At 39.7% G+C, this 16,838-nt stretch overlaps 2 protein-coding genes and 1 long non-coding RNA gene across 5 annotated transcripts in view; 2 read left to right on the top strand and 1 right to left on the bottom strand.

The window, feature by feature from the left end:
* Window positions 1–5,330, top strand: part of unc5cb (unc-5 netrin receptor Cb) — a 129,245-nt gene extending 123,915 nt beyond the window's left edge. For all 3 annotated transcript variants that reach the window (XM_085463730.1, XM_085463729.1, XM_085463728.1), the window contains 2 exons: window positions 119–297; window positions 3,528–5,330. In XM_085463730.1, the coding sequence (XP_085319856.1) occupies window positions 119–297; window positions 3,528–3,687 (339 nt within the window). In that variant the 3' untranslated portion in view covers window positions 3,688–5,330. The remainder of the gene's footprint in view (window positions 1–118; window positions 298–3,527) is intronic.
* A 521-nt stretch (window positions 5,331–5,851) lies between these two features.
* The window catches only part of bmpr1bb (bone morphogenetic protein receptor, type IBb), a 59,524-nt gene continuing 48,537 nt past the window's right edge, over window positions 5,852–16,838 (bottom strand). The window contains exons 6-15 of the mRNA XM_085463731.1: window positions 15,113–15,272; window positions 14,163–14,265; window positions 13,804–13,906; window positions 12,466–12,556; window positions 12,241–12,385; window positions 11,740–11,932; window positions 8,283–8,580; window positions 8,011–8,186; window positions 7,793–7,923; window positions 5,852–6,834 (exon numbers count right to left, since the gene is read on the bottom strand). Coding sequence (XP_085319857.1) covers window positions 6,709–6,834; window positions 7,793–7,923; window positions 8,011–8,186; window positions 8,283–8,580; window positions 11,740–11,932; window positions 12,241–12,385; window positions 12,466–12,556; window positions 13,804–13,906; window positions 14,163–14,265; window positions 15,113–15,272 — 1,526 coding nt within the window. The 3' untranslated portion in view covers window positions 5,852–6,708. The remainder of the gene's footprint in view (window positions 6,835–7,792; window positions 7,924–8,010; window positions 8,187–8,282; window positions 8,581–11,739; window positions 11,933–12,240; window positions 12,386–12,465; window positions 12,557–13,803; window positions 13,907–14,162; window positions 14,266–15,112; window positions 15,273–16,838) is intronic.
* Window positions 10,498–11,194, top strand: LOC146705866 (uncharacterized). The gene is made up of 3 exons (XR_014921421.1): window positions 10,498–10,664; window positions 10,738–10,943; window positions 11,023–11,194. It is a non-coding gene; the product is annotated as an uncharacterized LOC146705866 (long non-coding RNA).

Below are 16,838 nucleotides of genomic sequence, written 5' to 3'. Positions count from 1 at the left end.
TTTTTATGGCACCTGGAAAAAGAAATTTCCTGTGCTACAAAGTCTGCAAACTAGGGGGGAAAAAACCACAGCTACAGTCTGTGTCTCTGCTTTAATCACTCTCATTCTCTCTTTACAGGATTCCCAGAGTATTGACACATCTCTGCTGGATCCTGCCAGCAACATCACGACACTGGTAGGGCCAAATGCCTTTCGCATCCCTGTTTCTATCCGTCAGAAGCTGTGCGGCAGCCTGGACGCACCGCAGACCAGAGGCAATGACTGGAGGATGTTGGCCCACAAACTCAATCTTGACAGGTGGGTTGACAAACAATGAAAAGGGTGAAATGGTAACTTACATTTAGGACCTCTGGGATCACAGTCTGGCCACAGAAACAGCCTTTACTTTAAAGTTAAATAGTTTAAACAAAACTATTTTTCTGTTAATATAGACAACTAAAATGAAATATATTAGAATTTGTTTTTAAAAAGTAATTATTCATTTATCCATCCAGCAGGCCAGCCATCTGTACATCTTATATACAGGGAGTGCAGAATTATTAGGCAAGTTGTATTTTTGAGGAATAATTTTATTATTGAACAACAACCATGTTCTCAATGAACCCAAAAAACTCATTAATATCAAAGCTGAATGTTTTTGGAAGTAGTTTTTAGTTTGTTTTAGTTTTAGCTATTTTAGGGGGATATCTGTGTGTGCAGGTGACTATTACTGTGCATAATTATTAGGCAACTTAACAAAAAACAAATATATACCCATTTCAATTATTTATTTTTACCAGTGAAACCAATATAACATCTTCACATTCACAAATATACATTTCTGACATTCAAAAACAAAACAAAAACAAATCAGCGACCAATATAGCCACCTTTCTTTGCAAGGACACTCAAAAGCCTGCCATCCATGGATTCTGTCAGTGTTTTGATCTGTTCACCATCAACATTGCGTGCAGCAGCAACCACAGCCTCCCAGACACTGTTCAGAGAGGTGTACTGTTTTCCCTCCTTGTAAATCTCACATTTGATGATGGACCACAGGTTCTCAATGGGGTTCAGATCAGGTGAACAAGGAGGCCATGTCATTAGTTTTTCTTCTTTTATACCCTTTCTTGCCAGCCACGCTGTGGAGTACTTGGACGCGTGTGATGGAGCATTGTCCTGCATGAAAATCATGTTTTTCTTGAAGGATGCAGACTTCTTCCTGTACCACTGCTTGAAGAAGGTGTCTTCCAGAAACTGGCAGTAGGACTGGGAGTTGAGCTTGTCTCCATCCTCAACCCGAAAAGGCCCCACAAGCTCATCTTTGATGATACCAGCCCAAACCAGTACTCCACCTCCACCTTGCTGGCGTCTGAGTCGGACTGGAGCTCTCTGCCCTTTACCAATCCAGCCACGGGCCCATCCATCTGGCCCATCAAGACTCACTCTCATTTCATCAGTCCATAAAACCTTAGAAAAACCAGTCTTGAGATATTTCTATGCCCAGTCTTGACGTTTCAGCTTGTGTGTCTTGTTCAGTGGTGGTCGTCTTTCAGCTTTTCTTACCTTGGCCATGTCTCTGAGTATTGCACACCTTGTGCTTTTGGGCACTCCAGTGATGTTGCAGCTCTGAAATATGGCCAAACTGGTGGCAAGTGGCATGTTGGCAGCTGCACGCTTGACTTTTCTCAGTTCATGGGCAGTTATTTGGCGCCTTGGTTTTTCCACACGCTTCTTGCGACCCTGTTGACTATTTTGAATGAAACGCTTGATTGTTCGATGATCACGCTTCAGAAGCTTTGCAATTTTGAGACTGCTGCATCCCTCTGCAAGATATCTCACTATTTTTGACTTTTCTGAGCCCGTCAAGTCCTTCTTTTGACCCATTTTGCCAAAGGAAAGGAAGTTGCCTAATAATTATGCACACCTGATATAGGGTGTTGATGTCATTAGACCACACCCCTTCTCATTACAGAGATGCACATCACCTAATATGCTTAATTGGTAGTAGGCTTTCAAGACTATACAGCTTGGAGTAAGACAACATGCATGAAGAGGATGATGTGGACAAAATACTCATTTGCCTAATAATTCTGCACTCCCTGTATTACACATTATGTATTGAATCATAGCTAACAAGAGGAGATGACCCATAAGCCTTTTATATATTACATTATGCATTCATTCATATTACTTGAGGTTGTTGTTTAGTCATACAGGTTTAATTACTGATCTGTGGTCTCACTTGGAAAACATTAAGTGTCACTTTTCAGCCTGCAAGATTAATGTTTTGAACAGGCATAGTTTTGATTTATTAACCTAACTAAACAACCAGTGAACACATACATAATGAACAGAACATAAACCGCAGCTCCAGGTTTAAAGGTTTTTTTTCTCCTACTGGGACCTGGACTGTCCGCTGAAACACAAGTATTAGAAATATCAGATGCAACTTTAAAATAGCCACACTGATAATGTTCATCGGTTGGTTTAAAAAACCAGTTATCAACATATTTATTTGTCATTTCACAGCTTGGGCCTTTTGTCATGAAGGTTGTGTGTTTTCCTTGTGGCTGCATGGAATCCCTTGGGTTAATTAATGATTCCACATTGTCCTTAGATGCATATGTGAGCATGAATCGTCTGAGTTGCTGTGTTAGTTGCTGTGATGGGACTGGCCAACTGTCTGCAGTGTACCGCACCCCTCACCCAATGTGTCCTAGGATAGGGTCTAAGTGGCTCTAACACCTAAATAGCTTCTAACTACAGTTTAATTAACTGTCAATTTTCTGTTTATTCATAGTGGTTTTTATAGCGTGGTACCAGTAAAGAAAGAACGGCTGTTTTTTCATTAGAAGTAAACATTAAGAGTCCATGGGGACTCAAACTGTTGATAAGTGATCTATTTTTAATTTGATTGTGAGTGATCTGTGGGAATGTGACTCATTCTGATAAACATCAGAGCTGAGGAAAGATGAAAAAAACAATGGAGACAGAGTGACGTTCCTCTTTTTAAAACATCATCCCCGTGTCTTTGATAGTCTTCTGTTTGTGATGGACGTACAATGCGCACCCATTTTTAAGGTCCCAGCTCAGCAGGGCAGCCTTATCACAGACAGCAGCTGCAGATTGACGAGACCACTGGCAGACTTTGGCATGAAGGACAAAGGGTGAAGGCGAGAGACTCGAATGAATGAATATATATATATATATATATATATATATCAATTCAAAGCCAAAGCAAAAGTCATTAAAAGAAAACAAAGCGATCATTAGTTCTGCATAGACTGCAAATACATTTAAGGATGTATATCAGTGCTCACTTTGCTTTCCTCTCATGCCCACAGTATCTCATTACTGACCAGAAAGGTTACTGTGTATAGAAGGAAAAAATAGAAAGTAAGAATTAAAGTATTTGATGATGAAAAGATTATTGCAGCACACCAACGAGTTTTTTATTACTAATAAGCAAACTCATTCCTCTCTATTAACCATTTGTCTGCTTTTCTAACCTACCTCTCTCTGGTTTCACATGATCACTCTTTTAGGTATCTTAACTACTTTGCCACCAAATCCAGCCCCACTGGAGTGATCCTGGACTTGTGGGAGGCCCAGCATTTTCCTGACGGCAACCTCAGTCGCCTTGCCCAAGTACTGGAGGAGATGGGACGCCATGACAGCCTTGTTCCCGCGGTGACTGAACACTGACATCTGCCTGCCAGGGACAAGTGACATTCCAGGGAGGAAGAAGACACAAAGTGAATATGAAAAGAGGGTGGACCCCCTCAAACACACCCCACACACACCCCAAAAAACAACAACAAAAAAAAGCAGGAAAAGTCATTCTCGATGACAAATGCACGCACACACACTCACAGAAGCTGCCTGTGTGTACACTCAAAGAAGTAAGGAGATAGTCACAGCCAGGTCTACCCTGCCATGGCCCAGTTAAATATTGGCAACAAAGGTTGTGAAAACTTGGAGAGTAAACAAGAATCTCTGCCAGTCATTTTCAGGCTGTTTCTCTCCTCGTTCTTTCTCTCTCTCTCTCCCTCTCTTGTAAGAATGATTTGATATTTTTGGCTATGGTTTCCTTGGAAACATGTTTCCGGTTTATTCGGATGGACTGTGCAGATGTGGATGATGCCCTCACAACAGTGACAGGTCAATGGATCAAAGGAGGAAGATCGGCGAAAGAACGTCTCATTCTCCAAAAATCAGTCTCCATGGCAACTCCATGGAAAAGTATGTGTTCTGTGACAACATAGTATTTAATGATATGCCTATTTATACATGTCTTTTTTTGTATCTTATGCTGTCTGTTACTGAACCGTATTTCGTTTCTTCTTTCATTGCGTTTGACTGTATTACAGCACCACCTGGTGGACACCTGGCGCTGTAACTATTCTTTCTGTCGGCCACATTTATAACACAGAGGGAACTCAACGATCATAATCATTACACCGTTTTTTAAGTGTTGTTATAACTACTATTAATACTTTTAGTCATGTTATGTATAATTATTGCTTTTCTATTATGGGTGATATTTTTGAGTTGCATTGGTGATTATTTTGCTTTTGCTTTTCTTTTTCTTTTCTTTTTTTAGCAGGATCATTTGGCTAACTACATATCTCTACATATCGTATATCCTGTTAACAAAAGGATATGGGAAATTAGCCAGACTGAAAAAAAAGTCATGAGTGATGCAAATTTGTGTGACGTTCATGATGATGTCGCGTTCACATAAGATACCAGGCAGAGCGAAGAGGGAGATGGTGCAGAAAGGGAAATCAAACCAGTATATTTTTGTAGGACCAGTCCAACTGAAAACAACTGCTTTTTACCAAATACCTGACATGTAAGGTGATCATCTAAATATTGTCTCAATCAACCGACGTTGATGCGTACTTTTGGAGGATAAGAGATTTTAACTCAGACAACGATGTTTGTACATTCACTACAGAAGCCATCAATATCACGATGACACTGATTCTGTGCATAAAAATGATCTGTAAATGTGACATTCCTTTGATGGAGCAGCAGTTGCGCCCATACAAGTGTTCTTGGTTGGTTTTGTTTTTTTGAATGGCAGTTGTCCCAGTTTTCTTGAAGCCGTCTATGCAAACTTTGCATCCCTTTGAAACAATCTCTACATTCTCAGTGGGCTAGCCTTTGCATTCCCTAGTTGTTCTTCAGCTTCATGATTAATATTGTGTATAGTGAGAATGTAGCCTGTCTGTTTCTTGCACTCATGATGTTCCTCGCAACGGCTTGCATTTCATCTGTCAAGTTATTGTACAAACTGTAAGAAAGAATTTTTAAGACTAATAATAAATTATATTTATATGCAACATTGAAAATGGAGTGCGACCATTTGACTTGTGAGACTGTGTTTAAAAAAAAAAAAAAACCTTATGGGCTTTCAAGATATATTTTTCAAATATTTTTTTTAATAGGGAATGTTCTGCAGATCCACTCATACACCTTCATTACTTGCATATGTACAGATTAAATAAGGCACGTGCTACAGTGGCAGAGTGGATGAGACACACATATATATATGTATAGACACTGATCAAAAATGCATTTTACCATCCAACAAGGCAATAATACATAGATTTCAGATCAGCTTCATATGGATAAAAAAAAAAAAAAAAACGTGACCAGAAAGATGAGACGATGCAGGATAGCAAAGCCCAGATCTAAAAAGAGGTTGTATGTATATATATATGCACATACATACACACACACACAAATGTGTGTGTGTGTATATATATATATATATATATATATATATATATATATATATATATATATATATATATATATATATATATATATATATATATATATATATATATATACACACACACACACACACACACACACACACAGGTTATAAAGAATCATCTGGTTTCAAAAGCCATCCTGTACATTTTAAACTAAAAGGCTAAATATGGACGGATGGTATATATCCATACAATAGTCAAACTACAAAAACAACCACATGAACCTCACAAATTGTCTCTGTTGTCTCCGGCTGTTGAATTAAAGCACACTGAAATCAGAAATCAGATGATTCTTTTTTTGATTCACCTTGAGTGTGTGTGTGTGTGTATGCATGTATATTTGTTTAATATATCTATATATATATATATATATTAATCATGTTTCTGTTTGTTCAGCAATAATAATAATGGTATGAATCCACATCTTCTACACTGAGGTCAATGGATGACTATCATCGTCATAAGTCCACTGTGATATCACAGCATGCAGCGGCTGACTCAGAAAAAAACAAAACAGCAAAACACACACACACAAAGCAGCTTTGACAGTACAAAAGACTGCCCGTAGAATACTGCTATATGGCTTTAGAGGAGCAGCGCAAGAGCATCCTCCAGATTTTAGTCCTGCAAGGCCCCCTGAACAGTCTGGAACCAGAAACCACTTAGCTTTCACAGAAAGCACAGTCTGAACACTGAGGGAGAGGCGCCTCAGACAATGGTAGAGCAGATGTCCCCTGATATAATAAATTTTTGGTATATATCATTATTCTGGCCCTACGGTGACCATTATCTCTATCACTCATCCTCCCTGTCAGTTATATTTGTTCTATTATTCACAGTCTCTCTTTTCTTCTTCCCTTTCTTCTGGCCAGCTTGAGTGGCCTGTGCCAGTGGTAATGATGAGACTCTGGGAGATGATATCTTTTCTGTGGACTCTCTGTCACAGTTTGATATCTTGGGACTCTAACATCTTTGCAAGAGTCTTCTTCACCCTTAGGGCTGTGAGACGACAAGTTGGATTGTGAGCCCAGCACTCCGACATGAGTTTCCCCATCTGTCGTAGACACTAAAGACACACACGACCATATGCATAAGAATACAAGTACATTTTAGGCAAATGGTTTAATCCATGATTACTAATTATTTATGGGCATGCAAAAACATGTTTAGCAAAAATGTACCTTACATCCACCGAGACCTACAAGGTCAACCTATAACTTAGAAACAGGGCTGTACTTTGTTTTTTTAAAGGGAATAGCGTTGTGTTTATGTGCAAAGTGCAGGCTTTTTATTATTTGCCAAGCTGAAACCCATTTTAATATACTTGATATCATTTTGAGTATAATTATTTTTTTTATTTATGTGGATATAATAAATGGGTAGCATTTAATAATAAATATCAATTAGAAAAAGCGGTTATAATCAATAACTGTAATGCACATAACACAGAAATAAAAAAAAGTGATATTAAGAAACCCCATATATCATTCCCTGTATGCTCCCTCTATATGTTGTAGAAATAACATAGTTTAAAAAGGCCAATGTAGAATCACTTCAAAGGTGAAATATGAAATGCTATTTTAAATCCTTATACAAAGCTTTCTATATTTTGACAATACACACCACACTTCATCATAGTTTCTAAGTTATAAGCCTTTTTCTCAATTTCCGACCAATAAATCATAAACTTGACCTTGAATGACCTTTGTGGATGATCTACACTGCTACAAAGATTCATCAGAATCCATTCAAGACATTTCGAGGCATCATGTTTACAGACAGGAAGAATGATACGCACTAAAGAATACTCTGGAAAAGTGTATGATTAACAGCTGTTGTGCTAATAACAGCTGTTTCAATGCATCATTTCTCTCATACTATGAGGCAGAAATCTCCACTTAGAATGCAGATTAATGCATATTTACATGGATTTATTTTAATGTAAGTAACCATGTTGATGTAATGACGTTCACACATAAACGCCATTAAGTTTAAGTTTTAAAAATGGATAAAGATAAGAGTACCTCATCATTGCTCCATCGATTAGCAAAAGAAGGTCTTTGTTTTTTTATGCAAACCACTTCTCTCATGTCCTCATATGAAGGATCGGACGGGACGAGGTCATAATAGGGAAGCTGATGTTCCTCCACAATACCTGGAGTTTAATGAAAGAAAATGTCCATTAATTATCATTAATAAAATATTAAGACACTTCAAGTCAAAATAAACACATCTTCCTCACCTCCAGAGATGCATCGCCGGGCCATCTCCCAGATAATAAGGCCAAAACTATACATGTCTGCTGTTATAAAAGACTGGAAGTGGCTCCTGTTGAGGGTCTCATCCAGTACTTCAGGTGGCATGTAGCGCTTTGTTCCAACGCGTAGGTTAGGAGGGATATCCACTTCATTGGTGTCACTGAGACAGGGAGGAAAAAAAGGAACGAGTCAAAGAATTTTTAGCATCGTCCAGTATTAATGTAAACGCTCAAAAGACTCAAAATGTCTTGTGTACCTATTAAACTTGACAGCCAGACCGAGGTCTGCAATACAGCAGGATCCATTCTTTTTAACCAAGATGTTTTTGCTCTTCAGGTCTCTGTGTGCAATAGCTGGTTTGCCCTGTGTGCCGTAGATCTCAGTGTGGAGATGACAAAGGCCTGATATGGAGGAATACGAAAGCTTCAGAAGAGCCTTGACGTCTAAGCTGTTGGACTTGAGGTAGTCGTATAAAGAGCCATTCTCGTGGTAGTCTGTAATTAAGTACAGCTGAGTCCACGAGCCGGTTCCTTTGATGTCGGCTGCAATGAATCCTGGGGATTAGATAGCTGGTGTGAGGGGATTAAAATATACACACAGAAATCAATGCGCATGGTTTCATTCACTTTTGGGGACATTTCACCAACTTGTGCTCAGTCACTGAACATCCATTTGTGTGTGTAACTTCCAAAACAATCAAACATAGTGCATGGAAGTAGGAACCATGCAGTGTATTTTTTCTTTCTAATACTCATTTTCCATTTGTTAGTCAGCTATTACCTCTGCTTTTGAAATGCAAAACCCAGTGTATCGCTATATCTCCCTGGAAACATGTTGAAAAAATGTGTATCTTTACAGATATTTCATATTTTTTTTGTCTTTGTCTATGACAGCTTGCTGTTCAGACTTTAATTGCTACACTTGTTAACAATGAGTTCTGAGAAACCCAACACTCCTTTCCTCTAAATCTAGAGATTTCAAAGTCTGACCCGCATGCAACTGGCATCCACAGTTAATGTCAGAGTGTGGAAGCAGAACAAAATGAGACCTTTTTAGTTTTAAATCTAAATCGTCTTAACATTAACATAGAAATCAAATGTTAATAAACCTGAAAAACCTATAAAACCTACATAAATATAAATATAGCCCTTTGAGCAGATGCATAAATACTAAATGTGCAACCATCAATCATTCCCGGGCTTTTGACATTGGCACTCAGTTATCAAAACTTCCAGAGCCCTCTGAAACTCCAGAAATTAGTCGTTAACCCCAGAGGCTAAGTCAGCAGTCAAAATTAAGGCCTGGGGGCCAGAATTGGCTTGAGACACTCCAATCCAGCCCTCTATATTGGAATGACAGCATAAATTTTGGACTTTTACCTGAATTTTCAAAAGTTTTACAGCTTTTCCTTCTGATAAAGTCCTCCCCTGTGGCTATTCATACCATACCAAAGTAATGAAGTAATAAAAAGCAAATAAATACCAGAAGAGATCATATTTTATCACTCACTACTGCAGAAATTTCTGTTTTTTTAACAATAGATCCACATAAAAAAAAGAAAGAAAAGAAAATATGATTATACAATAACTATTAAAGTAATTTTACACATTTGCCAAAGAGTCATGCTGACAGATTCCTTTCATTCATTACAGCAGCATTCCTCTAACATGTGAAAGAACTGTGGAGATTTTTCTTTTTTTTCTTATATTACTATTCGTTGACATGATCTTGAACAGTTTAGGTCCTTACTAGGCCAAGAGATATGTATTTAAGACTGATGATAAAAATGGTATGGAGATTCAGACTGAAGTAGATGCTTTGTTGGAGCGCCAAAGACGGGACAACAACTTGTCTGTTCCTATAAGGTTGATCCTGAAATTGCTGCCATGAGGCCTCTAAATCAGATGGCGTGGATGATGACAGCAGCTACAGCAGCTTCATCTCCTATGTAGAAATCTACAACTACAACATCTACGATCTCCTGGAGGAAAGATGCAATCAAGCCCACATCATGTACGTGGCTGGTTGTCTGGAGGTGGAAGTCAAATCTGCAGAGGAGGCTTTTCAAGTGTTCTGGAGAGGTTAAAAAAAGAGGAAGGTTGCAAACACTTGGCTGAACAGAAAGTCCAATCGCTCCCACAGTGTGTTCATTATTAAACTGGCTCAGGCCCCTCTTGATGCAAAAGGCAAGAATGTTCTCCAGGATAAGAACCAGATAAGTGTCAGGCAGCTGTGCCTGGTGGACTTGGCATGAAGTGAGTGACCTGGCAGGACAGGAGCAGAAGGCACTAGTATACCTGAAGCAGGTAATATAAATCAGTCTTTGCTGAATCTGAGGACATGCATCAAGATACTTCGAGAAAAACAAATGTGTGGCACAAACAAGATGGTCCCCTATCAAAACTCCAAAATAACCCACCAAAAAAACGACTTTGATAGCGATGGAAATGTTAGAATGTGTCACGGTCTACGGTGGGTGGCTGGAGTTTCCATTAGGCTCCTGAACTGACCTGGGATCCGCCCCTGGGCAGGGCCAACTCCAGCTCCTGCACACCTGGAGCCTATTGCAGGCTATCAAGCCAGAGGGATTTAAACCACACATCGATGTTCACTCACTGCCAGTTCGTCATCAACCCATGTTGGTAACAGGTCTTGTGTTTCAAATTCTCGCTGTGATTTATCTTACTAACAAAGACTCTTTTGTGCTACAGTTGCTGTACCCACCCTGGCTCACTCCACCTCCGGACTCGGGATACCTAGTGATCATTTTGGAAATCCCTCTGTGCCTCACCTGCCTGCCCTCCTGCCATCACACTCCATCTGGAGCCCCGGATCTCAGGTCAGCCTTTCCACGCCACTCAGCCTCCCCTGGATCTTCATCATCCCCCTCTCAAACACTCCAGGTCCCTAACTGCAAGTAAGAATTGCTGCTCTTATACTGGCCACTTCTGAGCTGCCTTCACTACCTGCCTAACTCCTATATCCTCTCCCCTCAGTGTGACTGTTCCCCACTCAGCTCCGTTCCACTTCTCAGGCCTCGTTCCCTCGCCCTAGCCACGTTCCCCTGGGCACGCCACACCAAGGCTCCACGTCTCGTCATTTTCTGTCTTTGCCACGTTTCCCTTTTTTTCCCCCTTGCACTTAACCGTAATAAACTGTTAAATCATCTACTGTCTCCGCTCTGGGTTTCTGCACCTGAGTCCTATTCAGTACCGGCCATCCGTCGCCGTGACAGAATGGTCGTCTGTGGAAGTCACGTGGTACGCCTGCCCAGGATGGCAACAGATGGGGGTGCCAGGGCTCCATGGGACACCAACTTGGAATGGGAAATTATTTTTGGAACTGTCGATCCTTTTATGCACTTGCATAAAATTGCATATCAAACTTGGACTTTAGGTTTCCTTTTGGTATTAGTTATTTTATGGCCTTATTCCTGTATTCATGGATGTACCATTTGGAAGTTCACCTTTTTCTTCTTAAATTAACTTTCATACATTTAATACAGCAACTGACTGTTCTTTCTTGGATTTTTGTCTTTACCATTACATTTGCAACATTAACACATTCTGCAGAGTAACTACTTTCCTGACCCTAACTGACCTCTGAGAAGAAAAACAAAAACAAACCTTAATTGTGCTGATTGCAACCGCTGCTCACTGTTAACTAAGTGCATTCATTCTTTTACACTCACTTCGCAGTTTTCAGGACCTTACCCAGTATGTTGTCGTGTCTCATCAGGAAGGTCTGATAGATTTCAGTCTCTCTGAACCAGCTTTCTTCCTCAGTGGTGAAGAAGACTTTGACAGCCACTCTCTCTCCTCTCCACTTGCCCATCCAGACTTCTCCATATCGTCCTTTTCCAATCTGCTTAACCATCTGAATCTGCTTGGCGATGGTGCGCTGCACCTGGAAACAAATTATTGAAACAACAAAACAAAATAAATTCCATTTTTACAAAGACAAGTCTCTTTAAAATCCATTTTTTTCATTATAAATATAGAAAAACTTCCTTCTGAGCATCTTGCTCTGTTTAAGTTTTATACGAGCGAACAGGTTGATGTAATTCAGATATTTTACTGCACTAAAAATCATTGTGTGACATTTTCTTCTGCATATTCTGCATATATTTATAAACAATGGAGTGACACAGTGATTATTTTATCACAGTTAATCTCACCTTGAGGTGACGCTGAGGTGTAGAGAGTTTTGCTTACCAGTAGAGGGAGTCCTGACCCAGAGCCAGACCCAATGCTACGGGAATGCTCTATCAAGTCCTTCAGAGATTCCCCAGGGGGAATGTAGGTCTCATCCTGCTCCAGATCGATACTGTAGCGTGGCCGTGACTCCTGCCGTTTATATCTGGCGCAGAAAGTTTGCTGAGTGAACATCCAGAGGTGTGAAAGTGTTTAAATTATGTGTGTATGAGACGACCTTCTTACCTTAGGTAACAAAATACGAGGATGATGCCAAGGATGATGCTGCAAACTGTGACTGAAATTAAGAGAGCCATGTACTGGATACTGTGGTAATCTAAAAATGTAATGATGAGAAGATGTAAATTAGAGTTTTTAATTTTTTTTAATTTAGCGATTTTGAAACAACAAAAAAAAAAAAAAATCCTGGTCTGGTCAAGATGGAAAGTCAACAGAACAACTACTGATAAATGGAGGTGACAGTCAGTTGTTCATGGGCGTCATTCCAAATATCTCTCATTGGCAGGGACAAGTTTTCCCCCTTCCATCTCTCTATTTCTTCCCTGCACCCCCTTTTCCTACTGCCTTATCGATCACATCCCGCTCCCAAATCTCACATATCAGATGTCACACGGACATCTACAGAAACCCCAGAGGTCTGAAGCAGCTCTGGGGCTCTAGACTTTCTGCACTGTCAATCAGAAGCACAGAAACACGAATGGCTGAACAGTGATACTTCATGGTGGGGAAAAAATAACACACACAAACACAATAAGAATTCGTGGAGAAAGAACTTCTTATAAGGTCACTGCAAATTAACTGATGATAAGTAATGTTTCAAATGAACCTACATTTAAAGGAAAACATAATGCATAGAATAAATTACTACCATAACTGTCCATTGTTACTGTTTAAAAACTGACTTCATCCTCAGACGTGAGAGCAGCGCTTGCTGTTTTCTTGTGCTAATCTTTCACTTGGTGATAAAGCCGCGTTGCAACTTTTTTTTAACACTCCTTTCTGGCCCATTGAGATTTTGTTCTATCCTATCCTCAGATCATAGTAAGAACTGTTCCTTGTTATTAAAACTGATAAGAATGAAGCTCAAACTACGAAAAAAAGAGTCAAATAACAAAACAGCAGAGGTAGCTTGAATGTATAAAAAATACACATAGGTTAGTGTATGTGCCAGAGGGAGAGAGAAAGTGTGTGTATGTGTGTGTTAGTTAGTGGGTTGTGGCATGACAGATGGACAGATATCTCACATCCGTCCTGAGGCAAGAAACTCAAGCAGGCCCTGGGGAGAGGCTGTCCTTTTCATTAGAGGGTGAGAGAACAAGCCAAATCTGCAGGCTCCGTTTCATCTCTCTCTCCTTCTCTCTCTCTGTCTCTCTATGTGCCACTTCACTCCAGCACCACACTGTGGTTTGTAACAGCTTAAACTGTCACTACCCATCACCAACCCAGCGTGGCCTAAAAGAGCCAGTTTTGAAAGCCACTCACACTTTAAAGAGGGGCAGGATTTCATTATGTGAAAAAAAAAATGTGTGAAAGAGTGGATGTGTGTGTGTGTGTTTGTCTTACTTGATGTCATCAGTGGAGGAAGGGTGGGACGCAAGTCTCTGTTGCAGAAGTCTTGATCCGTGCAACACTCGAGAGCTCTCCTTGAACGTGCGTTCCACGTGTCCTTTCATGTACACAAACAAAATGTCAGAACTGTGCATGTCTATGTAACACTAATGAGAGGGGGCTAGTTAGCATTTTGTAATATAACAAAAGCTCTTCTACTGTGTATAAAGTAAACACAATGGACTGGACAATTCTTATTCAAATGGGTCTCATCAACAGCTTCAGTAAGTTAAGTAAAGCTTATAAAGGTTTAAAAAGATTTCACGGGTGACACACGCACATTCACATGCAGCATTCACATGCAGCAGACTTACTCTGCATTGAAACTCAGAGCCAGCCAGTCCCAGGCAACCTGCAGTGAGTACAGCAATCCCCCCCTCCTCCTCCTCCACCATAGTGAAGCAGTAACCATCAGTCCTACAAAGAATATGCACACAATTTCACCATCACAGAAATCCAAATAAATATTTAGATCTGAAGATCATTTTTATTGACTGTCAGCATGTTAGTCGCGTGTCTAATCTAGTGGCATGAGTAATTGTGACAATACCAGGAATACACTAGCACATTTATGAATGTTTTGAATGTGAAAGAGCCCTGACTTCAGTTCAGGAGATGAGGCTTGAGGTGAGGACGATGAGGATGAAATGGAAATGAGGAAGGACAGAGAGCGGTGGTGATCGTGGCCGCTGTATTCGTGGAAGCGCAACATGGTGGCTTCCACAAATTAACGTCTATATATTTTTAATGGATTCAGTCTAAGCTTATGAGAATCCATCAATTTGTAGGAAGATGTAATTACACACTAAATGACGTGTATTTATGAGTACATTTTTTACCTTTAAATATAGTCAAAAAATTGAGATGAAGTAATAATGACACAAAACAAATAGATAGCAAAGATGACAAATAGTACATTCATATCCTTATATATTAAATAACTGCATCTAAGCACATATAGACCTTGTACCACTAAGTATTAAAATGTAATCTCTGAAACAAAACAAAGAAACAAAGAAACAAACAACTGAAATGGATAATGAGAGTAGAAATAAGCTGTGCCTCACGAAGCTTCAGGGGTTTCAGAAGAATGGAGCTGAATTAAAACATTTGTGTGCTTCTGATCTAATCACGCAATTATGAGTCTTTTGGCTAATTACACCGGGTAAATGTTTGCGTTGTCTTTTAATGAGCTTAACACAGTGTTTTTTAAAAGTTTGTATGTGTCTGTTTTGTGAGCATGCAAGTGTGTAGTCCAGCATACATGCAAGTGTTGTTGACCGAGTCTTCAGGACAGTGATGGTAGCAGTGGCACCAAAGCATGTTCTGAGCTAAAACTGTGGCTGCGCTGCTGCTCTCCTCCACCCTTCGATCCGATGCCCCCTTCCCCCCGTTCTTCAGGAGCATAGTGTCCAACATATTAGCTGTACAGTGAAGACACAGGAGACAGAAAACTTTAGTACACTGCACCTCAGGAAAATCAGTGATCAGTGATCAATAATAATAACACATCCCCTTTTTCAAAGCCTGTCAATTGTCTTCCTAGCTTAGCATTGTTTGGAGTTTAACAGTGTGCTGCTGAAAGAAACCCTGCTGTTCTGAATTTAACTCCAAGTGGTCAGAGTTTAGCAGAGCTGATAAAGGAGCTGATCAAGGAAACAAGTGAAAACATAATATGAAGTATGCGGATCTATTGCATCTCCCACGTCACTGATCAATGGACCGATTTGCAAACTTCATAAACTCATAGGGGAGGGGAGGAAAAGAGTGAAAAAAGGAAGCGGTACTAAAAGGAAACAGCTGGGGAAGAGTTTTCAGAAACAAAGGGGAGAGGTTTAGCAACCTGCAAACAAACTGTGTCTATAAATTGCAGAACAATTTAGGAATAATGTTCTGTAATGCAAAATTGTTTAATTGACTTTGAATATATCATCATCTACAGTACATAATAGCATCAAAATTTCAAAGAATCTGGAAAAAGCTCTGTGTGCAAGGGACAAAGCTGGAAATCAGTATTTTTAGCTTTGTCAGAAAATCAGTATTCGATGTTCCTCTCATCCTCACCGAACTCAAAACAAGCATGGCTCTGTCATGGACATCAGAAACACCAGAACCAGACCAGAAATCTTTGTGGGTGAACACAGTTCAGCTTGCCAGCCACAAATGCAGGTTAAATCTTTACCATGCTAAGAAGCAGCCACAAATGAGCAAGATCCAGAAAGGCTGCTGTCCTCTCTGGCCTGAAACTGGAAAACTATTCTGTGGTCCAACAAATCAAAATTTGAAATCCTTTTTTGGAAAACATGGATGGAAAGGAGTTATTTAATTGTTTTTAGACTGTGAATAATGCCAGATATATGACCTGTAATCGTACATTGTAAAATTAATAAAACACGTGTAACAAATATTTGGGCTAAAAAAGAATGCAAGCTGAAATCTCCAAAAGACGTATAATTATTTAAACCAGTATGACACACTATAATAACCCTGCTCATTGGTATAGAAACATTTTTCAATTAAAAGTAACTGTGCAGCTTATGCGCTTTTTTTTCACTCTTACTGTAAAGTAGCTGAAGCTGCATAAAGTCTTCCAGTGCAAAATCAGTCATGACAGCAGATAATCCCCAAAGACCACTGTGGTCAAAGAGCGGAACAGCATTGTGTCACACTAGATGGATGTCTTTCTCTTGCTCTCTGTCCGATTCTCACTTTTCCTTTTACCTTCACATTATTTTCCTTGTATGTATGTATGTATGTATATATATATATTAAAAAAATTAACCTGTTTAACAGATTATACACAGTGAAGCCAAAGTCAAGGCTTTCAAGACATCAAGAATGCCCATTTCCATGTTAGCGCTCAGTGTTAGTCAAATCCAAGAAAAGTTTCCCCCTGATAGATGCAACAAGATCTAAAGGGCAGAAACAGCCAGAAAGCCAACCAGGCATCAAAAGGGAGACATGATTAATCCTCCAGAGGAGTACGTGAT

The sequence above is a fragment of the Copadichromis virginalis genome, linkage group LG7 (genome assembly GCF_057382275.1).
Source record: "Copadichromis virginalis isolate Kocher_CV1m ecotype Utaka linkage group LG7, C_Virginalis_male_GT1.1, whole genome shotgun sequence".
Lineage (NCBI taxonomy): Eukaryota > Metazoa > Chordata > Actinopteri > Cichliformes > Cichlidae > Copadichromis > Copadichromis virginalis.
The sequence above is the reverse complement of the archived record's forward strand: the minus strand, read 5'-3'. Positions and strand labels throughout refer to the sequence as shown.